The 24,479-nt window shown below is 53.3% G+C and overlaps 1 protein-coding gene across 2 annotated transcripts in view; it reads left to right on the top strand.

Annotated features, from left to right (window-relative positions):
- ZC3H4 (zinc finger CCCH-type containing 4) overlaps positions 1 to 13,474 on the top strand; it is a gene marked incomplete at its 5' end in the record, with an annotated part of 42,543 nt that extends 29,069 nt beyond the window's left edge. For both annotated transcript variants that reach the window (XM_082862373.1, XM_082862374.1), the window contains 4 exons: positions 4,406 to 4,770; positions 4,996 to 5,339; positions 8,187 to 8,438; positions 9,669 to 13,474. In XM_082862373.1, the coding sequence (XP_082718499.1) occupies positions 4,406 to 4,770; positions 4,996 to 5,339; positions 8,187 to 8,438; positions 9,669 to 11,188 (2,481 nt within the window). In that variant the 3' untranslated portion in view covers positions 11,189 to 13,474. The remainder of the gene's footprint in view (positions 1 to 4,405; positions 4,771 to 4,995; positions 5,340 to 8,186; positions 8,439 to 9,668) is intronic.
- Between the last annotated feature and the right edge of the window lie 11,005 nt (positions 13,475 to 24,479).

The raw sequence follows: 24,479 nt of genomic DNA, 5'->3' as shown, positions 1-24,479 counted from the left end.
ATTGGCTGGGTGTTCCCGAGTGCTGAGAGGTACAGAGATGTGTGACCCTAGTCTCGGGGGCGAGGGGAGTGTGGCGCATTTGGTGTCTGGACCACGGCATCCCCTCCCTGGGTGGGGAGGAAGTTGTGGTTAAGTTTGTTCCTGTTTAATGAGGTATAACGTCCTCCTTAGGTTTTGCCTACACCTGAGGGCATTCCATTGAGAGGAGCTAGCAGTGCAGGGCTTTGGCTCTGTGACTGGAGGCTGCTCTGCCGAGTGGGAGTGAGTGCAGAGAGGCTGGGGCAGGGTCCCTCTCAGAGAAGGTGGGGCCCGGGCCGGAGGGCGGGGCTGAGCTGGGCAGCAGCTCCTGGGTGGAGTTTGGGGGTGGGGATAAGAGAAGGGAGGGGTGCGGGGTCCCCCCCTCACAGCCCAGCTAGTGGCCTGCGGAGGAGCAGGAGGTGCATGGAATGAGGTGCGGCCAGATGGAGATGGTACCCGTAGCTCTGGCCAGAGAGGTGGTGTGGGAGCCCCAGCCGAAGGTGGGGAGGTGGGGGGGCAGCGGAGCTGGGAGGCAAACCCAGAGGAGCACCAAGCAACCGGGTAGGCCCGTCAAAGCCTTAACTACTTTAGTCCCCTGTGCCCCACCCTCTGGAGCCCAGGGAATGCAGGGGAAGGTGCGCTTATCTGTTTTCTTTGCTCATTTATTTAACAAATGTGTGGTCACGCCTGCTTTGTAGCAGGCACTGTTCTGGGCACCGGGGACGCAGTGGTGAGGAGACAGGATCCAGTCATCAGGTAGACGCCGATTACACACTGGGATCGGGGCAGTGGAGGGAATGTGCAGGGAGCCCAGAGACCCTCAAACAGGCTGCCATGCGGGGAGGCTCAGTGAGGAAGTGACACTCGCTGGCCCCAGGTGAATAACAGGCAGGAAAGAGGGGCGAGGGAGGCATGTGCTGGGCTGGGGTCACAGTGCGAGCAACAGCTACAACACGATTGAGGGACCAAAAGGGGCCAGCTGGCTGGAAGGGAAGCGGGCGGAACGTGGGGCAGTAGAGCAGTCAGGGCTGCCTCTGTGGCTGCGGCCCCTCCGCCGCCCCCGAGAGCAGTGCTAAAAGACACCACGAGGTGCGGGGCTCTCTCAGCACAGCTAGTCTCGGGCAGCGTTTCCCACACTGCGGTGGACACGTGTGAAATGTGGTCCTAGTTCAGCGGGTCCCCCTGTGCTGCTGGTCCACAGACAAACCACACCTTGAGTAGCAGGGCTCTAAGGGAACAGATGTTTTCCACTGATCAGACTTCCAAGTTTTCCGTCCCCTTTGAAGCCAAATTCTTCTTGGACTCTGCGTCCCTGGGTCCACATACTTTTGCTGATGGTTAGGAGAGAGAAAAGCTGGGAACTGCCTGACACCAGCTGGGAAGTCCTGCCTCCGCCACCCACGCCGCCACCACTGTCCCTGGGCGGGGGAGCAAGAGGAGGGGTTGTCTTGAGCAGCGCTGAGGCTGAGGCGCCGGGGCGTCTCAGAGCCCCCGTTAGGGTCCACTAAGGCATGTGTGCCGAGGTCCCCAAGGCCACCTGGGCCCAGGTTGGACAATTTGCTGGGGAGACTCCCAGGGCCGAGCTGGCTGAGATTTAACTCCGATGAGTTAAATCAGGTAGACACCGATTACACACTGGGATCAGGGCAGTGGAGGGAATGTGCAGGGAGCCCAGAGACCCTCAAACAGAATGCACAGAGGAAAGGCAGGCGGTAAAGGCTGAAACCAGGCACCAGCTTCCAGGAGTCCTCGCCCCCTGGAGTCACATGGGACGTGTATAACTCCTCAGGTTGTGACACAATGCGTAGAACGCTGTCCACCATGGGCGTGCAGTAGAGACTCAGTCAGTGCCCAAGGTTTTTATTGAGGGCAGCCTCTGCCTGGCATGTACCAAAATCCCAGACTCCCAGAAGGAAAAGGGGTGTTCCGCAGAAAGCATGGTGTTTGTGCAAACGGTTTAGACACAGTGAGCCCCTCTTAGCAGTCAGGGAATCCTGGGAACCCTCTCGAAATCCAGGTTCCCAGGCACCAGCCAAAGGCCAACATTGCAAGCTGGCCTTCCAAGAGAAGCAGGCAGGCCTGCAGTGTTAACTTCTGCCCAGGATCCTAATTGGTGAGACGTTCTGCTTGAATTCAGACTTTGGAATTGTCCATCTACCCTGTAACAGGCCTTATGGTGGGCCCTGCAGGTCTTGCCCTTGTGGAGTTGGTAGTCGTCGGGCCAGGAATAAACAAAGATACAACTAAATGTAAAATCTTACAAAGCTTGGGCAGTGCTTTCAAGGGAGCTGATGGTGTTCCAGTAGTAAATACAGGAGACCTGGCCAGTCACTCTGAGTTGACCTTTAATAAGAGACCCCAGCAATTGGGGGATACGGAGCCATACATTAAGAATGGAGGGGAAAACGAATGCCTGGGGAGAGGCCTGGTCCAGGCCAGGACCCTGCTGGGGAAAGAGCTTAGCTGTCCGCAGAACTGAAACAGAGCTGGGTGCTTAGGGTGGAGGAGTCCGCACACCATAGAAGGAAATGAAGCTTCCAGGGTGCTGTGAAGTCCTCCCCAGACACCCAGCCCTGCTGTCAGGCCCTGTGGGTCCTCGTAAGTGACTGGGTTTTGATTACAAGTGCGGTGAGGCGCCCTTAAAATTCAAACAGAACAATGAACTTTTTTTATATATAAATTTATTTTATTTTTATTTATTTTTGGCTGCGTTGGGTCTTTGTTGCTACGCGGGGCTTTCTCTGGTTGCGGTTAGCAGGGGCTACCCTTCGTTGTAGTGCATGGGCTTCTCATTGCGGTGGCTTCTTTTGTTGTGGAGCACGGGCTCTAGGCGTGAGGGCTCAGTTGTGGTGCTAGGGCTCTAGAGTGCAGGCTCAGTAGTTGTGGCTCACGGGCTTAGCTGCTCCGCGGCATGTGGGATCTTCTTGGACCAGGGCTTGAACCCATGTCCCCTGCATTGGCAGGCGGATTAACCACTGCACCATCAGGGAAGCCCAGAACAATGAACTATTAATCAGCCATGAAATAGGTAAAAATAGATTAAAAAATAGATAAAATAGATGATACAGCTACAACATGGGTGAGCCTTGAAAATGTCATGCTAAGTGAAAGAAGCCGGTCACGAAAGGCCACAATGTTATGGGATTTCGTTTCTGTGAAATGTCCAGAATAGACAAATCCATAGAGACAGAAAGTAGATTGGTGGTTGCCAGGGGCTGGGAGGGAGCAGGGCATGGGGAGTGACTGCTTAATGGGTATGGCGTCTTCTTCGGTGGTGTTAGAACTAGATAGAGATGGTGGTTATACAGCATCGCGAATGTACTTAATGTCATTGAATTGTCCACTTGAAAATGGTGAAATAGTACGTTGCATGTGTTTTGCTGCCAAATAAGAATGGCTCCCCTGTCAGCTGTTCACCGAGAAGGGATGCGGCAGTGGTATGGGGCGATGACTTTTGTGCCAGAGAGGCTTTGTGGTCATTGGCCTTATGCTGTAAGGCAGAAGTCCCCAACCTTTTTGGCACCAGAGACCGGTGTTGTGGAAGGCAGTTTTTCCACAGACCCGGTTGGGGATGGGGGATGGTTTCAGGGTGATTGAAGCGCGTTGCATTTATTGTGCACTTTATTTCTGTTATTATTACATTGTAATATATAATGAAATAATTATACAACTCACCGTAATGCAGAATCAGTTGGAGCCCTGAGCTTGTTTTCCTGCAACTAGATGGTCCCATCTGGGGGTGATGGGAGACAGTGACACCCAAAGTGTGTTGCTTATGTCCAGTCTGCTCCGTAAGATGCAGGTTAATTGTCACTTGCCACTCACTGATAGGGGTTGTTTTTGTTTGTTTGTTTTTGCATTGATAGGGTTTTGATATGAGTCTGTAAACAACCGATTTATTATGGTCTCTGCAGTCAGACCTCTCTGCTGATGATAATCTGTATCTGCAGCCGCTCCCCAGCGCCGGCATCACCGCCTCCGCTCCACCTCAGATCACCAGGCGTTAGAGTCTCATGAGGAGCACGCAAGCTAGATCCCTTGCATGCGTGGTTCACAGTAGGGTTCGTGCTCCTGTGTGAATCTAATGCCCACGCTGATCTGACAGGAGGCCGAGCTCAGGCAGGAACGCGAGCAACGGGGAGCGGCTGTAAATACTAACGAAGCTTTGCTTCGCTTGCCCGCCTCTCACCTGCTGTGTGGCCCGGTTCCTAACAGGCCACAGACCAGTACCAGTCCGTGGCCCGGGCGTTGGGTACCACTGCTGTAAGGGCCTTGGGATATTGAAGAGCTATCCTCAGCAAATTCAGCTCTCAGCCCCGGAGGAGTGCATTCCAACCCGCCTCCTCCCCTGTCCTTACTCTCACTGTTTTGTCCTTCTGGCCCGCAGATGTTGGCTGATGACGCAGAGGCAGGCGCTGAGGATGAGAAGGAAGTTGAGGAGCTGAAGAAGCAGGGCATCAACCCCCTGCCCAAACCTCCCCCTGGCGTGGGCCTCCTGCCCACCCCGCCCCGCCCACCTGGCCCTCCGGCCCCGACCTCTCCGAATGGCCGGCCCATGCAGGGTGGCCCCCCACCCCCGCCCCCGCCCCCGCCTCCGCCCCCCGGCCCCCCTCAGCTGCCCATGCCCGTGCATGAGCCGCTGTCCCCACAGCAGCTGCAGCAGCAGCAGGACATGTACAACAAGAAGATCCCCTCCTTGTTTGAGATCGTGGTGCGGCCCACAGGACAGCTGGCTGAGAAACTGGGTGTGAGGTGAGTGCCTGGGGGCTTTTCTAGGCTCAGCCAGGCTCCTTTGTGCCAGGGCCCTGTGGCCTGGAACCTAACCAGGCCAGCATCCTGCCTCTCTCCAAAGCCCTCAGTGGCCTGGTCTGGAGCCCTCTGTTGCTCAACCATGAGCAGGCCTCTGTGTCTCCTCAGGGATGTGGCTGCCACCCTTCCTCTGCAGCCCTGCTCACGGGCACCATTTTCTCCTTCCAGGTTCCCTGGACCCGGAGGACCCCCAGGACCGATGGGCCCCGGGCCCAACATGGGACCCCCGGGGCCGATGGGGGCCCCGATGCATCCTGACATGCATCCCGACATGCACCCGGACATGCACCCTGACATGCATCCGGACATGCACCCTGACATGCCAATGGGCCCTGGCATGAATCCTGGCCCGCCCATGGGACCTGGCGGCCCTCCAATGATGCCCTATGGTCCTGGAGACTCCCCACATTCTGGAATGATGCCCCCCATCCCACCAGCCCAGAACTTCTATGAAAACTTTTACCAGCAGCAGGAGGGCATGGAGATGGAGCCAGGACTCATTGGGGACGCAGGTATGCAGGGCTCAGGGTGGGGGCCAGCCGGGGCTGCTGGGGTCTGCACAGTGGAATGTAGTCAGGAAGATTTGGTTTTTCTTCCTTGGCCTGAGTCTTTGAAAACATGAATCCAACTCCATCTCTGTCCCGTGAGTGGTTGAACGTTTTCAGTGACGTGGGATTCACTACCCTGTTGAGTCTAGGAGGAGTGTTATGATTACCATCACTATAACTTATTTAATTTCTGTAAGTTTTGCTTGGTGTGTGTGGAGTGGGAGCTTGGGAAGTTAGAGGGATGGGTGTGGAATGGTGTTGAACTTCAAGGCTGAGGTGCCCTCAACCAAAGCGGCCTCCTTCTGGGGTGGTTCTTGGCTTGGAGCTGCCTTGCGACTCTGCTTGTTCTGTCCCCACAACTGACCATCTTCCTTCCTCCTTTCCTTCCTTTCTTACAAAACGAGAACATGTGTTGGTAACAAACTAAACGTCCGACAGTTGGGTGCTTGGATGACAGTGCCGCATCGGTAGGAGGCGGTGTGCAGCCCTCAGAAGGATGAGATGTGTCATTGCTGCCAGGGGCCAGGCGTGCTTCTAGGCGTGGGGTCAGAGCAAGCAAAGCACGTAGTCCTTGCCTTAACTGCATTTGAGTGGAGGGAAACCGACAGGAAATGTGTAAACAAGGTCGTCAGCTCGTTTCGGCATTGGTCATTGCTGGCGGTGAAATGGGGCACCGTGTGAGGGTGACGGGTGGAGGCCGGGCCTGCTGGGTGCGTCACAGCCAGCAGAGGCCTGTCTGAGAGGTGAAGGCGGGGAGGGAGTCGTGGGCTTGGCTTAGGTGGCAGCTGCAGCAGGTACGGAGGCCTCAGCCAGTCACCTTGTTTGTGGAAAACAAAGGTGTCCGTGTGGCTTGGAAAGGGAGGACAGGGGAGAGAGAGAAGTCCCAGCACACAGGACCCTGCGGGCCATGGCGAGGTGGACTCGGTGGAAGAGTGACGGGGATAGTGGAGGAACACAAGGACGATGGATGCTAGTAGGGGCCGGAGGGGAATCTTGGAAGCATGTGGGCTGCCCTTGAGTCGCCCTGGGCAGAGGTGAGGTGGGTGGCAGCCGGGAGAGGACAGGGAGCAGCAGGGCTAGGTTTAGAGGTGGAGCCATAGGGCCAACGTGACAGGGTGGCAGGGGCGGGTGGGGGTGCCAGCTGCGGGGCAGAGGCGCTCTGGGTGTTCATGCTGAGCCAGGTTGGGGCAGGGCAGCACTTCTGCTTTGGCCACATTAAGCACGAGGTGCCCGTTTGACAGCCATGCAGACGTCAGGAAGCTGACCAGGCTGGAGGTCAGTGTGAGAGTCTTTGGCATCTCAGTAGTGTTCAAAGGCATGAGAGCAGGTGTTTGGGGCAGGGAGCCAGGTGAGTGCTTGTTCTCAAGTGAGAAAAGCAGGCGACCTGAGGGGGCTTCCTCCCCCTTTAAACAACGTGTATGAAACGTGCATGGAAAAGGTCTGGGTGGGGAAGAAAACCCAAAAGTCTGTCGAGCTGATAACAGTTGGTATCTCTGGAGTAATTCACTCTAATGCCCATATCATGAAATCTACCTTTTTAGTACTATTCAGTTGTTTTTAATAAATTGAAAATAGCAGAACCGTCAAGTAATTCACTCTTGAATTCTGTGCAAGGGGGACTGGGTGGGACTGTTGTTTAAGGAGTGTCCCCAGCTCCGAGCCAGGGTGTGGCTCAGAGCAGACTCGCCCATCAAGTTCACATGTTATGAAGTTCAGGAGCTAGAAGAAAGTGACCTTTCACTTTTTTCTTTATACACTTTGTGTATGACATATTTGCATATTTAGTCACTTTAATCCTGGAAGTTTCCTTTAAGCTACAGATGCACTGTCTTGGTAGCGCTGGCCACGTTTTGGCTGCTCAGTAGGGGAGCCACATCACACGGTGCAGATAGGGGATATTTCAGCCTTGCAGAACGTTTGCGCGCACACACACAAGTCTCCAGGCGTGTCGTTGAAGATCTGCCCACGGTGTTCCCCTCATCTTTGGCTCTGACTTGGGTAGCATTTGTGAAGGGAGGTGGCTAATGCCGGGCGCCTGCCCGCCCTTCGAGAATGAAGGCAAGCCCTTCCGCCTTGTGCTTCCTAGATGCTGTATGGGAGAAACACCCCCACACCCCGTCCCTTTAAATGCAGCAGCACGCTCATAAACGTTTGTGGAGTTAGGAACCCATAAAGGGAGGAGGAATCACCCGTCAGCCTCTGGGTGGACATGTAGCCATAGCAACATTGTGGTGTATTTTCTTCTCTTCTTTACTAGTCTTTGTTTACCATGGTTGAACTCATATTCTGAGCTTACTGAGAGATTAGGGTGTGTTTTTCTTTATTGATTACTTATTTATTTATTTAAAGAAATCATAAAATTAATGCTCATCAAGAGCAATTAAGACAGATCAGAAATGTGTGGAGTAAAAAGTGAAAGATCCCACAGCCCCTCTCTCCTGTTCTCATCCCCAGAGGGACTGTTTTCTGTCTGTCTTTTCAAAGCCTTTTCTTTGTGTTTTACAAACATCCGTACGATGTTCCGTCCTGTTTTCACCTCATGAGCATTTGCCCATGTCACTAAACCTCACCGTGAACCCCATTCTCAGCGGCTGCATCCTAGGTGGGACCCTCCCTGCCCCCCATTGGCTGCTCCGTCCTCCGCTGCTGGGCTTTCCGTGGGGCCCCTCCTGGGGAGGGTAGGAAGGGACGGGCTACACATTCTCACCCATCGCCATCAGGGGGTGGTTTTCCAGTTAAGGGCACGGGTGGGTCGGAGTTGGTGCCGTGAGGCCCTTCCCGACATGAACCCTCGGTTCTTCCCTGCCACAGAGGACTACGGGCACTACGAAGAGCTGCCGGGGGAGCCTGGGGAGCACCTCTTCCCCGAGCACCCTCTGGAGCCTGACAGCTTCCCTGAGGGAGGGCCCCCAGGCCGGCCGAAGCCGGGCGCCGGTGTCCCTGACTTCCTGCCCTCGGCCCAGAGGGCCCTGTACCTGAGGATCCAGCAGAAGCAGCAGGAGGAGGAGGAGAGAGCGAGGAGGCTGGCTGAGCGCAGCAAGCAGGACCGGGAGAGTGAGGAAGGCATGTGTCCTCCCCAGGGGCAGGGGCTTCCCTGACGGGCGCAGCCCCCCGGGCCGCCGTGCAGGGCAGAGGTGGGGAGCACCTAGGTCGGGTTTTGTGTCAGAAAGGGACCTGTGGCCGGGGAGGACCCCTGCCCAGGGCTGTGAAGCTGCTGGGGCTGCTGCATGTCCCTGAGAAAATTAGAAGTCGGGGCTGCCCTTCTGTGTCGTGGGGTTCGGGAGAAACCCTGATCCCATTGAGGAGGGAGGTGGGCTGGTCCCTGGAGGAGACAGCAGGCAATAGGGTTCACCCCCTGCACCCTTACAGAGGAGGCTGTAGGGAGATTCTCAATCCCCCTTTCCCAGATCATGTTCTCGGGAAGCCAACAGATGAGAGCTAGTCATCGACATAAACCAGTAATGATCACAGGCACAGCTGCCAAGTCTCAGGTGCTGTGCAGTGACCTGATGGTATCCACCCCAGGGTGAAAGGGGGCGGACAGAAACGGTATGTAGAACCTGAAGCCAGAGGCCATGGGTGGCCCTGACCAGAGCTGAGGAGCAAGTGGGACAGTGAGAACAGGGGACAGCCCCCTCCCCTAGGGGCTCCGGTTGCACCTGCCTAGAAAGTTGGACATGGGCTAGCTTCTGAGTCTGCCCACCTGGCCCCGCCTCTTATCAGCTGGTGACTGCCCTGCCCTGGGTCGCGGAAACGTTTTGAGGGGCCTGGGAGGCACGTGTCTGTGAGCCCCAAGCGCAGTGAGAGCCAAGGCAGCAGTAGCTGCTCACAGGCACTCAGAGCCAGGCCTGCCGTGCTGGGGCCTGAACCTGCCCAGGAGGTGAGGAGGTGGCGGCAGAGCCCTGGACTCAGAGTCTGAGCTCAACCCTGGCTCCGTCCCCTATCTTATGGCACTGTCTGTGCCTCTGTTTTTCTTATCTGTCAAATGGGCGTGATGATAACGCTATATCCTGGGTGTTTGTGACAAATAAGACAAAGTACTTAGAATGGTGCCTGTACGGGGAAAGGTCCATAAACGATAGCCAGAGACCTGCCAAGCTCGGTGCTTGGCCTGCCTGAGCTCACTGGCTCTTCGTGGCATCCTGTGCTGGGGATGGGGTGTTGTAAGAGAGGAGAAACTGAGGTTCTGAGAGGTAAGAGGCAGGGGAGTGGGCTGCCATGGGATCCAAAGAGGACTGGTGGCAGATGTGGTGGCCACTCACCCTCTCCCTGCTCCTTTCTGCTTTTTCTCAGGTGACACTGGAAACTGGTACTCAAGTGATGAGGATGAGGGTGGGAACAGCGTCACCTCCATCCTGAAGACCCTGAGGCAGCAGACGTCTAGCCGACCCCAGGCTTCTGTCGGGGAGCTGAGCAGCACTGGGCTGGGGGACCCCCGCCTCCAGAAGGGACACCCCACGGGAGGGCGGCTGGCTGACCCCCGCCTCAGCCGGGACCCCAGACTTAGCCGCCACGTCGAGGCTTCCAGCAGTTCAGGCCCAGGTGACACAGGACCCTCTGACCCTCGACTGGCTCGCTCCCTGTCTACCCCCAAGCCCGAAGGCGGCCTTCATTCCAGCCCCGCAGGCCCCAGTGGCTCCAAGGGGTCTGGGCCACCCCCTGCAGAAGAGGAGGAAGGGGAACGGGCCCTTCGGGAGAAGGCTGTGAACATTCCCCTGGACCCCCTCCCTGGGCACCCACTGCGGGACCCGCGCTCGCAGCTGCAGCAGTTCAGCCACATCAAGAAGGATGTGACCCTGAGCAAGCCGAGCTTTGCCCGCACTGTGCTCTGGAACCCTGAGGACCTGATCCCCCTGCCCATCCCCAAGCAGGATGCAGTGCCCCCCGTCCCTGCGGCTCTGCAGTCCCTGCCTGCCCTGGATCCCAGGCTGCACCGCACCACCACCTCGGGCCCCCCCAACCCCCGGCAGCGCCCAGGCACCTCTACAGATCCCAGCACATCTGGCTCTAGCCTGCCTGACTTTGAGCTCCTCTCTCGCATCCTCAAGACTGTCAATGCCACTGGCCCCTCGGCAGCCCCTGGCCCCGGTGACAAGCCCAGTGACCCTCGAGTGCGGAAGACACCCACCGACCCCCGGCTGCAGAAACCAGCAGACTCTGCTGCCTCCTCCCGGGCAGCCAAGCCTGGCCCCACCGAAGCGCCCTCTCCAGCTGCCAGCCCCAGCGGGGAGTCCTCCCCGCCAGCCACCGCCCCCTATGACCCCCGCGTGCTGGCAGCCGGCGGCCTGGGCCAGGGCAGCGGGAGCGGGCAGAGCAGCGTGCTGAGCGGCATCAGCCTCTACGACCCCAGGACTCCCAACACGGGTGGCAAAGCTGCAGAGCCGGCCGCTGATGCAGGCACCCAGCCCAAGGGCCCTGAGGGCAACGGCAAGAGCTCCGCCACCAAGGCCAAGGAGCCCCCATTTGTCCGCAAGTCTGCCCTGGAACAGCCTGAATCGGGGAAGTCTGGGGCAGATGGGGCCGCAGTCACGGCCACAGACAGGTACAACAGTTATAACCGGCCCCGGCCCAAGGCCGCTGCGGCCCCCGCTGCCGCCACGGGCGCCCCGCCAGCAGAGGGCGTCCCGCCCCAGCCCGGCGTGCACAACCTCCCGGTGCCCACCCTCTTCGGGACCGTGAAACAGGCACCCAAGACGGGCTCCGGAAGCCCATTTGCTGGCAACAGCCCGGCCCAAGAGGGTGAGCAGGACGCTGGGTCCCTGAAAGATGTTTTTAAAGGCTTTGACCCCACTGCCTCCCCCTTTTGCCAGTAGTGTTAAGCCGGAGTCAAGCGCTCCCTGCACCCCACCCTTCCCAGGGCAATATTTAAGGGCAGCAACCAGAGTTGGGGACTTGGGGGGAGGGGGGAGGGGGTCTGGGTGTTCTTTCTTTTCTTTTTTCCTATTCTTTTTTCTTTTCTTCCCCCACCCTCCTTTTTTTTTTTAAAGTAGTACTTTCTTTGAAACATATAAATTGTATATAACTATCTTTAACTTCTGGTCAGTGCTGCGGGGCTCCTAGGCTCCCGCCAAGAAAACCTACATGTGCATGTGTACAGTTGCGAGTCCCCGGGGCCTCAGCCCCAGCTGGCACTCCGCCTGGCCTGGCCAGGCCTGATTTTCAGGGACTTCTTAAAGGCTGGGGCCCCAGTTCGGTGGCTGGGGGTCTGGTGGGTTTTCTGGGCAGAGCTTGGCCCCTCCCCCCATCCTACCCCCCCCAGGACAAAGGGAACAGCAGGCGTCGAGAAGGCACTGAGCACTGCTCACCCTGTGGTGCATGAGCAAGAAGAGACGGAGCCGAGATGGTGGGAAGGACCCGCATGGAAGCAGGTCTAGGCATTTCTGCGTCTCCTCTGCAGTGTGCAGGCCATGATGACCCGCTTCAGGGGCCAGCGGAAGTGAGAAGGTGTCCAGACAGAAGGAAAAGAGGAAGAGCCTTGGGAAGCTGCCCGGGCCGGGAGAGACAAAGCCCTTTTCCACTGCTGTCTCACCTGGGTTCACACACCGGCCTCCCTGCCATCCTCCGTCCAGAGTCATCCCAGAGCAAACCGGCGCCCTCCAGCCTGCGACGGGAGACTCCGGGTGAGAAATGGACCTGGGGTCGGCAAGGCTGGTGTGGCCAGGAGCTGCCTGCGAGAGGCAGAGCACGCGCTTTCCGTCAGCTTAGCCCGTCCCGTCCTGTCGTGTCCCGGCCGTGCCTTTCCCCCTCGTGCTGGGCTCTGTCCTGGGCTCAGAAGGCAAAGTGCCCAGTGAGCCGGCCCCGGCCCTCTGGGGACAGCTCAAGGATCCATGGCACGGCCACGCCATCAGGCTCCTGACAGAGGGATCCCTGGGTGGTTCTCGGCAAAGTGTTTTGCTTTCTCCGCTTTCTTCACATCTCCTTGCACCATATTTTTAGGGCCCGTGGTTTTGGTGTGTTTGGTTTTATTCCAAGCTGACAGGTGCATGGGTTCGAGGCGTGTACAGAGTTGGATTTGTGGATACTTCCGGGAGGGGGCCTGAGGACACGGTGGGAGACTAGCCAGGGCAGGGTGTGGGCTACTGGGCCCTCTCCAGGAGAGGGACTGGGACCCCCACTGTGGGCAGGGGCCATGGGACCCAAAGCCTGTATCCTGCTCTCCTCATCCGGCTGAGCCGGGAAGGGAGCATAGATGCCTGCCCGGGCTCCGCCCGACCTCCCCCAAGACCCTGGCTGAAGTCCCATCCTGTCCACAGAGCCCCAGAGAAGGCCTACCCCGTGGACGTGGCCTGAGGGGAACCGGCGAGGCTTGTGCGGCCGGGGCTCCCTCCCGCCTGTGTGCCGCTACTGGCCGGCCGTCTCCTGCCTTTTTCCTCCTCATCCCACCGTCTCAACCACCTCGCTTAAGGGCCCTGACTCTTTCTTACTAATAATGAGGAAACATGGTGTCCCAGCCAAAGGGTTCCCCCTCCCACCTCCTCGGGGTAGGAGGTTAAAGAGGGTTCAATACCAAACGCCCTGCCCCAGAAGAGAAATAGTCTTTGAGTTTGGGGCCGGAAGCAAGGGCGGGAGAGGCAGTGCGCCATGATCAGGTTGGTTTGGTTTGTCTTTGTGTCTTTTTGTTTTGTTTTAAACAATCATCAGTGAGATTTTTCTTCAGCCACCAGTGTTGGCCTTGAAGCAGAGGGCTGCAGCCCGTAGTGTTTGTAAAATAAGAAAGAATACACAGTGTGGCTGTGGTTGGGTTTTTTTTTTCCCTCCTTTGAGAATTTTTTTTATAAAAGCAAAATTAAATACTTTTTTAAAACTGAAATCTGTGGATGAAATAGAAGCTGGAACCCACCTCTTGGAATATTCAGCCTAAGAACCTCATGGGACTATGAATTCACCTGAAATTTTCATTTGCCATCAGGCTGAGCTTTTAAAGAAAAATTGTTCTCTAACCAGGATTGTAACAAAAGTGTAAATACTATTTCAGAGTTGAAAGTTGATGGTGCAAATATGTATATAACGTACTGTATTTTTACAATGATCGTCGCATGACTCTATTCCACCCCCTTTTTGTACTCCATATCTGTCTTCCAGAAACGTCACCTGCCCTTTCTCCTGTGGTCTCTTAATCCAATAATTGTATTACTGCCATTAAAGGATGCAGTTATTTTAAAAAGCCTGTGGGTCTTGTTTCTCCGTGCTGCCCCCACCATCCCTTGTCCCAGAAATGACAGGGCGGGGGTGAAACCTTGAAACCAGGGTCTCTTCTGGGTGGCCAGTCCCAGGGTGACATTCATGATGACACTGTGGGAATGGTGCCTCCCAACAGCTCCAGCTTCCCTTAGCGGCTGACGAGCTGACAACTGCATTCCACAGTTCTTGAGCTCTGGCTCCGGGCCAGTCTCGGCCTTTAAGGACACAGGTGGCCCACACAGGCATGGTCCTGCCCACCGCACAGATCACAGAAGAGGCCAGTGACGAACTCAGGACAACTGGGCTGGCTTCTAAGGATGAGAAACGGGAGCCCTCTAACTGCTGTAGACTGTGTCACCTCGAAATTTATATGTTGAAACCTAGTCGCCCAATGCAATGGCGTTTGGAGGTGGGGCCTTGGGGAAGTGATGAGGTCAGGAGGATGAAACCCTTACGAATGGGGTTAGTGCCCTTATAAAAATGAGACCCCCACAGAGTATCTCTGCCCCTTCCTCCGTGTGAAGATGTGGCAAGAAGACAGCCATCTGGGAACAAGGAAGAGGCTCTTCACCAGACAGACGCTGAATCTGCTGGCACTTGATCTTGGACTTCCCAGTCTCCAGAACTGTGCTATTTTGTTACAGCAGCCCCAGCGGACTCAGACATTACCTACTTGTTAACCAGGAGTCTTCTCCGGGGAAGCCGCAGTCGGCGAGGGTGAGAAGGGAGCAGGACTTGGCCTGGAGAGTAGCCATGTGTTCTTTGGACTTCCTTTGGTTTCTGTGTTTCAGTGGGCCTCTTAATTTTCCATGACTGCCATATAAATTATAGAAGCCAAGTGGTTTAGAACAGGAACTTGGAGGGGGGCGGGGGAACAAAACAAAACAAAAACAGGAACTTGCTACATTACAGTCCTGGAAGTCAGAAGCGTGACACATCTCACTCCATGGTTGCCAGGGCTGCCTACCTTTCTGGAAGAACAGGGAGATTCTGTTTACGTGCTTTTTTCAGCTTCTGGAGGCCACCCACCCACCTTGCCTCGTGGCCCTCTTCTGTCTACAAAGCCAGCAACGTCACATGTCTGGCCCTTCTTCCATTGTCACATCTTTCTCTGACCACAGCTGGGAAAGGTTCTCTGCTTTTAAAGACCCATGTGATTAGATTGGGTAATCCAGGATCATCTTCCCATCTCAAGATCCTTCATCACATATGCTGAGTCACTTTTGCCATGTAAATTACATATTCATGGGTTCTGGGATAAAAACATGGACATCTTTGGGGAGCCGTCCTGCCCTTTAATTGGGATCCTGGGTATTTCTCAGAGCAGGGTTCTCACAGCCCTCACGCCGGTTGCTGGTCTAAGCAGGTAAGCTCTAGGTCTCTGTCAAAAATTCAGGGTTCAGCCTTTGAATTTCTTCTAATTCATCCACATTGAGTAAGGATGATTTCACCTGTAACTCAGAACTCCAGCTCAGAGACTTCCGTGGTGGTTCAGTGGTTAAGAATCCGCCCTCCAATGCAGGAGACGCAGGTTCGATCCCTGGTTAGGGAACAAAGATCCCACATGCTGCGGGGCAACTAAGCCCACGCGCAACGAATACTGAGCCGGCACACTCTGGAGCCCACGTGCCACAACTAGAGAGAAGCCCACGTGCCGCAAGGAAAGTTCCCATGTGCCGCAACTAAGGCCCGATACAGCCAAAAGTAAGTATTTTTTTAAAAACCCCAAAAAACACCAACTCAGCTTCCTTAAAGAGGCAGGAGTTCATCATCTTAGGTAAGAAGGTAGGGTGGTTTCAGGGTTGGTAAAAGAGTTAACTCCAACTTCACTCGGTTCAGCCCATCTTACCACACTGCCGGTCTGGGGCAGCAGTACCCCTCGTGATGGCAAGATGGCTAGAGCATCTTCCAGACTTCACCTCCTCACCCAGCCAAGTGCAGAAGCAGAAAAGAAACTTTCTATATCTATGAGCAAGGAAACGCTTCCCAGAAGTCCCTCAGTCTTCCTTTCAGGTCTCATTGGCTGGATTAGATGGTGTGACCCTCCCTACGTTGGTCCATGGCAAGAGGGGAAATAGAGGTCTGACGTCTGGTTCTTAGACTAATCAAAGATCCAGCGTCCTGGGGCTGAGCACATGGCTCCTTGGAAGGTGAACATTGCAAACACCCGTGGGGCTCGTGCAGGAAGAAGGCGGCGCAGGAGTTTGAAGCCGCAGCGGCGGTACAGGCATCATTCAAGTGTTTGGGGCATGGACCTTCTCTGCACCAGAGCCTGTGCTTGGCACCGGGCTCCAGCAGGAATGACCCACTGTCTGGGGTGAGGTGTGCACGGAGAAGGAAGGTGGCACTGGGGCTTGGGAAGTTGGCAAGTCCTGGAGAGCCTTGAAGGCTGTGTTACAGACATGGGCAGGGGAGAGCTTGTATTCAAGTAACGACTGGAGTCAGAACCTTCCATCTGGCGGAGGTGTAGGACATGGGTTGGCCAGGGCAAGATGGGGTGGGGGTAGGGCGAGTGGGGAGCCTGGTGGGATGACAAAGCAGGAGGATCAAGGGGCTGGGCATCAGATGGATTTGAGACTCAGAATAGCGCACATAGGAGTTGTAACTGGGTCAGATGTGGCAGGTGACAGAGATGAGGGGTCAGGACAGGATGTCTGAGGCAGCCCAGAGGAGGGCAGTTCCCTTACTGAGGTGGCACATGTGAAGAGAAGGTGGTCTTGGAAGGGGCTGAGTGCAGCTTTGGACCTGGAGCTCTGTGCTGCAGGCCGTGAGAGGCCCCTCCACAGAGCTGGTCATCAAAGCTGCAGGAACGGATGGCGTCACTCGGGAAGCACGTGGAGCTCTGAGCAGCATCGCTGTTGGAGGAAGAAATGGAAACTGGAATGGGACAGGAGTGGCCATCAAGCATCGGCTGGTGAGTGGGGCTGAGAGCCTTCTGATGGGACATTGGGAACAGCAAAGAATGCCAGGTGTTCCTCGGGTGCCTGCCCTGCCCCACCACCTAGATTCTACAGGTGTGAACATTTACTGTACTTGCTTCATCATACATTTAGCCAACTGTCCATCCCTCCATCCACCCATACATCATATTTTTGTTTTCTTTGTTTTGTTTTGTTTGCTTTGCATGTGGGACCTTAGTTCCCTGAGCAGGGATCGAAACCATGCTCCCTGCAGTGGAAGCGCGGGGTCTTAACCACTGGACCTCCAGGGAAGTCCCATATTTTTGGATGCATTTCAAAATAAGTTCCAGACATCAGAACACCCTAAATCCTGCAACATGTGTATCATTAACCAGAGTTCAATGTTTATTTACGTTCCCTTTTTTTTTTAAGGTGGAATTTCCATATCGTGAAATGCACAAATCTTACATGTACACTTGTGGAGTTTTCAGAAATGCATCCATCTAGGTACCCCAAACCCCTATGAATCTAGAGAACAAAGTTCCCTCATGCCCCTTCCTGGTCATTTCCTGCTCTTACCCTCCCATGGGCAGCCACTCTTCTGGTTTCTTTCCTTCTTAGATTACTTCTGCATCCAAGTAATCTTGGATGGTCAGTGCCTATATCAGCAGCTCATTGCTTTCATAGCGGTGTAGTGCCCCCTTGGACGGTGGACCACAATCACTCCCTCACCTGCTGAGGGATGTTTGGCCATTTCTACTTTGGGGATGTTATAAATAAAGCTGCCGTAAACATTTGCGTACAGGTCTCTGTGTGACCATAGCTGTTCATTTCTCTTGGGTAAATACCTAGGACTGAGATTGCTGGGTCACAGAGCAGGTGAACACTGAGTTTTACGAGACTGCCTAACTGTCTTCCAAACTGGTCATACCATGTCACAATTCCCAGCACAGTGAATGAGACTTCCACTTGCTCTACATCTTTGCCAGCACTTTATTTCGTAATGTATTTAATATTACTATTTTTAACTGAGGTGAAATTCACATAAAATGAACCATTTTAAAATGAACAATTCAGTAGCACTTAGTACATTCACAATGTACAGCCATCACCTTTTTTTAGCTCCAAAATTTTTTCATCACCCCAAAAGGAAACTCATTATTAAGCATTACATCCGAAAAGATCCTTTTTCCAAAAAAAGGTCATATTCACAGGTTCAGGGGCTTAGGATGTGAACATATATTTGGGGGGGCCACCTTTTAACCCCCTACACTACTCTTTCAGCTGGTTCCAGGGATGCAGGCAGGGAAGGCTCTGATGGTCCTGGAGGACCTTACCAACTCCCTCTGACATCTGTCCTGGGATGTGTGTGCCATGGTTGCTGCCACTAGAGTATTTCTCACCTAGCAATAAAACATTTTGGATGAGATATGATCATTCAATAAGATTCCTAGGAACACTTTACCGGGTATTTGCAAAAGACCCACCTAGGGGAAAATGAGCTAGCTGCTTTTTCTCCCAACAGTGTTGTCCAAGGTGTGAGCCTGGTGAGCATTTCTTAACGATACTCGGAAACAATTGGGTTTTTTTGAATAAATTTATTTGTTTATTTACTTTTGGCTGCGTTGGGCCTTTGTTGCTGCGCGCGGGCTTTCTCTAGTTGCAGCGAGCGGGGGCTACTCTTTGTTGCGGTGTGCAGGCTTCTCATTGCAGTGGCTTCTCTTGTGGCAGAGCACAGGCTCTAGGTGCGCGGGCTTCAGTAGTTGTGGCACACGGGCTCAGTAGTTGTGGCATGTGGGCTCCAGAGCACAGGCTCAGTAGTTGTGGCCCACGGGCTTAGTTGCTCAGTGGCATGTGGGATCTTCCCGGACCAGGGCTCAAACCGTGTCCCCTGCTTTGGCAGGTGGATTCTTAACCACTGTGCCACCAGGGAAGGCCAACAAATTTTTTTTTTTTTTAAGATTTGGAGCTTATCAGTTGTATGGGCAAAGACGGGCGAGTTTATGCTGCAGAAACACAGACTCCCAAATCTCAGTGGCTCATCCGCAGGTCAGCAGGAGGCTCTGCTCATCGCAGTCACCGAGGGACCCAGGTTGGCTGAAGCACTACCCCTGGAACAACTTGGCAGCAGTGAGGGAGGTGGAGAAGAGCCCACCAGCTCTTAAATGCTTCCTCCCCAAAGCCAAGGACTTTGCTTTGGCTACGTTTCATTAGCTAAAGCGAGTAAGGGGGCCAGCCTAACTTCAAGGGGATGGGGAGGTGCAATTCTACCAAGTGGCCAGGAGGCGGAGAGCTGGAAATATTTGGAGACCAGGACTAATGTTTTCCACATCAGCCCTCCCCATTTCTCCCAGGCATCCCTCATTGTTTGCAGGTGCCATGCCAGGGGCTACATTGCCAGCTGAGGAGGTGTGGTGGCTTGGATCTCTCACTGCAGGGAGCGTCATTATCTTAAAGCCTCGGTTGCTGCACCCAGAGATTCACCACCAGGTTTGTGTGGAGGCCACGCCCCTAAGCCTGTTCCAGCCAATGAGTGAGCTGGGGGTGGGGAGGGGTGGGACCCAGGGATGAGGGTTTGTTGGGCCAGAGAGAGGGAGAAAACTGGTGTCTCCTCTAAGGGCCCTAATCCTATTGGATCAGGGCCCCAACCTATGACCTCATGTAACCTTAATTACCTCCTTAAAGGCCCCATCTCCAAATAACAGTCACATTGAGGGTTAGAGCTTCAACGTATGAATTTTGGGAGGACACAGTTCAGTCCTTAGCACCCGCCCTGTCCATTCCACCATATCCCCAGTAGCCCACTTGAAAAGCAAAACCTTTCACATTCTTTCTTATTTCTTCTGGTGGTTACTCTGTTTCTCTCAAAATATGTCAACTTTAGGTATTTCCTGCCAACTTCCTGCTCCCTTCCCTCCCCCTTACTTTCAGGCTGCTCTTCTAAATACTATGATACCTCATTCTCTGTGTCTTATTCTCTCAACCAGCAGTGCCCACTAGAATGTTCCACAATGATGAAAATGGATGTGTGTGATGCTTTAATAAAAAGTTAAATAAGAAATTCCAGGGCTTCCCTGGTTCTTCCACTGCAGGGAGCACTGGGTTCACTCCCTGGTCAGGGAACTAAGATCCCACAAGCTGTGCAGCCAAGAAACAAACAAACAAAACAAAACAAAAGAAAAACGTAGCTCCTAAGAAGATTAGATTATATACGCAGAAAACTGCGTAATTCTGTCCTACCATTCCATGCTAAATCCTCACTTTACAGGGAACGGAAAAAACAGAGAACTAACTTACCTGGCATCACCTGAGTCGGTCTAGAACAGACAGCCAGAACCATTTTAAGGCCTCACATGCTATCACATGTACTAAAACAATAACCGCTAACACATACACACACAGTACGTGAGATGGTGCTGGCCCTGGGCTGGGTGTTTGCATGTATTGAATAATTTCCAGAACTCCATGAAGTAGGTCTTATTATGTTCCCATTTCACAAATGAAGAAATTGAGGCCCAGAGAGACTAAGCAACTTGTCCTAGATCAACAGCTACTGAGTGGCAAAGTCAGTCTCCAAAATACAGACAGTCTGGTTCCAGAGTCATCTTACTCTTGGGGAGAGAGAGCCCCAGGGCTTGCGGTTGTCAGAGGAATCCAGAGCGATGCCCTTCCTCCCCTCTTGATCAGTATCTGATCAGGAAAACTGAAACCACTCCAGGCATTTAAACCAGAGGGAATGTAATACAGGGAATTGGACACCAAGAGGCTGGAAGGGCTGGAGGAGTAAAAGAGGCATAATCGGGTTACCACCGATTAGTAGCTGCGGGAAGCTGCTAGAATCCCCAGGGTCAGTGTAACAAGAAAATGACGGTGTCACCCAGAGACTGCTATGTTGCTGAAGTAGGAACCAGGCTGCCTGAGCAGGACTTCTGAAGCTTGAGCTTGGCAACCTTCCCTCAGGGCGTCACCAGAAGCCAGGGGGGAAAAAAGCTTCTTGCTTTTATGCCTTCCAACTGACAGAAACTAACAGGAAACCATCTGGCAAAGGAGATGGAGAAATGTAGTTTGCAGGCTTCTAGCCCCTGTTGTAGAGAGGAAGGTATAGGAGGGCAGCGAGTGTGGATCTAACATACTGACTCTCTTTTTCGTGCCCCAGGCATCTGCTGTCTTTGAGGGGCATGTGAAACCTTCTGCTGCGTGAGCTGTTACTCTTGTAGGGGACCCAGCCGTCACCCTGGGGTGTCCTCAGAGTCACAGCACAACTATAGAGGAGGGTCTGCAGTGAGGAGGAGATGGGACAAGCTGGTGGAGGAAGAGGGGAGAGCGGGAAGATGACCCCTTCCCACTAAGCCTTGCTTCACCCTGGGCCCCTCCCTTTCTCCCCAGTGTGTCCCAGAAATTGCAAGAGCAGGCTCTGCGTCTTCCCTGAAAGGCCTCTACTTCACCCTTCTCTTCCCCACACAGCTCACTTTATCCAGCCTTCTGTCTGTTGCTTCTGCTACGCCTCGTGGATGATCTGATGTGTCTTCATGAAGGACTTTGTTAAGACAGATAGCCAGTGCTCCAAGCCAGCGGTTGTCTAAGAGATAAACACACAGACCACATCTTGTGGGAGAGGAATGCAGGAAAGCCTGGAGAGGGAGTGGATGGATGGATGGGTGTCCAGGAAAGACCCAGCTTTCTGGGCATCTGCCAGGTGTATAGGACATATGATCGCCTTGTACAGTTGTGCAGGTTTAACACTGAACAAGGACATCGCACCTAAAAGGACATCATTCACATGGAAATCATAGATTTGTAGACTGATGATGACAATTTACTAGCATTTCGCAGAAAATTCTCTTGTTCTAACCAGATCAGTGTAGTAGGATAATTTTCAGGTAAGTGGAGACACTAAAGGAGAGTCTTGATCCTTGGATGGGCTGGGGGCCAAGGAAGTGGGGGGAGGGAAAGGAAGGGAATCCCAGAGGGGGACACAAAGGTGGAGGGAGGGAAGGTCTGGCAGCCTGGGGGGCAAAGTCTTGAGATTAGAAGGGGGAGTTGCTTTTAGCAGAGATGAATGAGCAGTTCAGGGTTAGGTGGGGTCTGAGGGGCAGGGAGGACAAGGCTCCCATCAGAGCCTTCAGACCCCTCCATTTCATCTCCTCATGTCTCTTACTTACCACAAGTGGGCGGCAAGTCTGTCCACCAGAGGGATATCCAGGTCCAGAGATGGATAGGACGCTGAAGCTGAGGCAAACATCCAGGAAGCCACAGGGAACAGAACAGCTCAGGGGGCAATGGGAAGGGCCCCAGCCACTCCCTGCGGCTTGGCCTGCCCTGACATTTCTGCTTTCAGAATGACGTTTCTTGGGAAATAGGTGAAGGTGGGCAAAGGATACAAACTTCCGGTTAGAAGATGAATGCATTGTGCGGATCTAATGAGTACAGGTAACAGTACTCTCTTGTATACTTGAAAGTTGCTAAGACAGTAGATCTTTTAACTTTTTTTCTTTACCATGCCACACGGCTGGCAGGATCTTAGCTCTCCCACCAGAGACTGAACGCGCACCCTCGGCAGTGAAAGCACAGAAAAACAGATCTTAAATGTTCTCAACACACACTGAAAAAATGGTACCCGTGTGAAGTGAGGGAGGTGTTAGCTAACATTATATTGTGATACGCATTTTGCAATATATATGTATATCAAATCATCACACTGTACATCTTAAACCCAATCTTATACACCAATTATATCTCAATAAAGCTGGGAAAAAAACCCAAAATGACATTTCTCCTCTCTCCCACCCCCCACCCCAGGTTACAAAAGCAATCTTTTTTTTTAGAATTTTATTTATTTATTGGGTCTTCATTGCTGCACGTGAGCTTTCTCTAGTTGCGGCGAGTGGGAGCTACTCTTCGTGAGGTGCACGGGCTTCTCATTGTGGTGGCTTCTCTTGTTGTGGAGCACAGGCTGTAGGCGCACAGGCTTCAGTAGCTGTGGCACACAGGCTCAGTAGTTGTGGCGCACGGGCTTAGTTGCTCCGCGGCATGTGGGATCTTCCCGGAGCAGGGCTCGAACCCGTGTGCCCTGAATTGGCAGGCGGATTCTTTTTTTTTTTTTTTTCTCCTGTATGCGGGCCTCTCACTGTTGCGGCCTCTCCCGTTGCGGAGCACAGGCTCCGGACGCGCAGGCTCAGCGGCCATGGCTCACGGGCCCAGCTGCTCCGCGGCACGTGGGAACCTCCCGGACCGGGGCACGAACCTGTGTCCCCTGCACCGGCAGGCGGACTCTCAACCACTGCGCCACCAGGGAAGCCCCGGCAGGCGGATTCTTAACCACTTCACCACCAGGGAAGTCCCCAAAGCAATCTTAATGGTAAAATTTTTTGGAAAACTCCCTCCTCCCCCGCAAAAAATGGGAAGAAGAAAATAAGTATTACCCAGAATCTCATAAAGCCAGTTATTCAGTCTGTTGTCACAGGGACACCTTGTTCCCTCACATGTAAAACCCTTACAACCCATATCCTTCTCTTCCCTGGATTCACATGTTCACTTTCTGGAGTACATCCTTGAAATCATTTTTACAAGGAAGAGAATACCTGGGTGTGGGGAGGATAAAAAGTGGAGAGGTGTTATTTTGTCAAGAAAACTGCTATATAGCAGCAATAACCAACCAGGAAATTAACAGAAAATCAGATAACCTCCTAAGAGCGATAAAAAAAACTAGAAAGTATCTCGGAAGTAACTTAATGAAGAACACACAAGGACTTTCTGGAGGTGTCAAATACTCTGGACAGAGTTAATTTTATTCAAAAAGCCCACTGCAGTAGAGAGAATGCTCTGAGCTCCGAAATCTGCAAGCGGGAATTCCCCGGCGGTCCAGTGGTTAAGACTCCGCTCTTTCACTGCCAAGGGTCCAGGTTCAATCCCTGGTCGGGGAACTAAGATCCCACAAGCCGCGTGGTGCAGCCAAAAAACAAACAAAATCTGCAAGCATCTTAAAAGTCAGACAGAAAAAGACATTGCTTATCTAGGGTAAGAGGGTTTCGCAGTCAAGGGGAAGTTGCCTAGATGAGGAAAAGTAACCATGGTGGTTTGCAAGACACACAGGAAGTGTGTCTTCCTGGGGTCAGTGCGTTCTCAGGAGAAGCTGATGAGGAGGCATGTCCCACTTTTCAGTCCTTCAGAGAAGAGGGAAGCTATAGTTGAGGGCCTGGGGGGAGGAGACAAGCCAGACTTAAGTTTGCGTAGAGCAAAACAGAGGGTGAGATATGGGCCGTGAACACCTGGTTGGACAAAATGTTGAAATCTTATTCAAGGACAACCTGAATAAATGCCTTCTTTGTGGTTTTCACAACTTGACATTGTAATTCCCCTCCACACTCTGAAATGTCCTGCCTGCCACCAAAGCTGATCGTTTATCTCCTTGGTTCATTGGGTTCATTGTTGTGTCCGTGGGTGTTGGAACAGTCCATGACACCTAGTCAGTTCCTTTTTTTTAAAAAAAAAAAAAATATATATATATACATATATATATATATATTTATTTATTTGGTTGTACCAGGCCTTAGTTGCAGCAGGCAGTCTCCTTAGTTGTGGCATGTGAACTCTTAGTTGCAGCATGCATGTGGGATCTCATTCCCTGACCAGGGATCAAACCCAGGCCCCCTGCATTGGGAGCACGGAGTCTTATCCACTGCGCCACCAGGGAAGTCCCCATCTAGTCAGTTCTTGATAAAAATATATTCTTTAAAAAATGTTTAGGGAATTCCCTGGTGGTCCAGTGGTTAGGACTCTGCACTCTCACTGCCGAGGGCCTAGGTTCAATCCCTGGTCAGGGAAATAAAATCCCACAAGCTGCGTGGCATGGCAAAAAAAAAAAAAAAATTAAAAACGGAGGTATAATTGACCTATAACACTGTATAAGTTTCTATTGTAACTGTGATGATTTGACACACATTGATCCATACATACAATTACCACTGCAGTATGATTACCACTGCAGTGTTGGAGCACCTCCATCGCATCACATAATTATATT

Source organism: Leucopleurus acutus (genome assembly GCF_964270905.1).
Source record: "Leucopleurus acutus genome assembly, chromosome: 20".
Classification (NCBI taxonomy): domain Eukaryota; kingdom Metazoa; phylum Chordata; class Mammalia; order Artiodactyla; family Delphinidae; genus Leucopleurus; species Leucopleurus acutus.
This window is presented reverse-complemented; position numbering and strand designations above follow the sequence as displayed.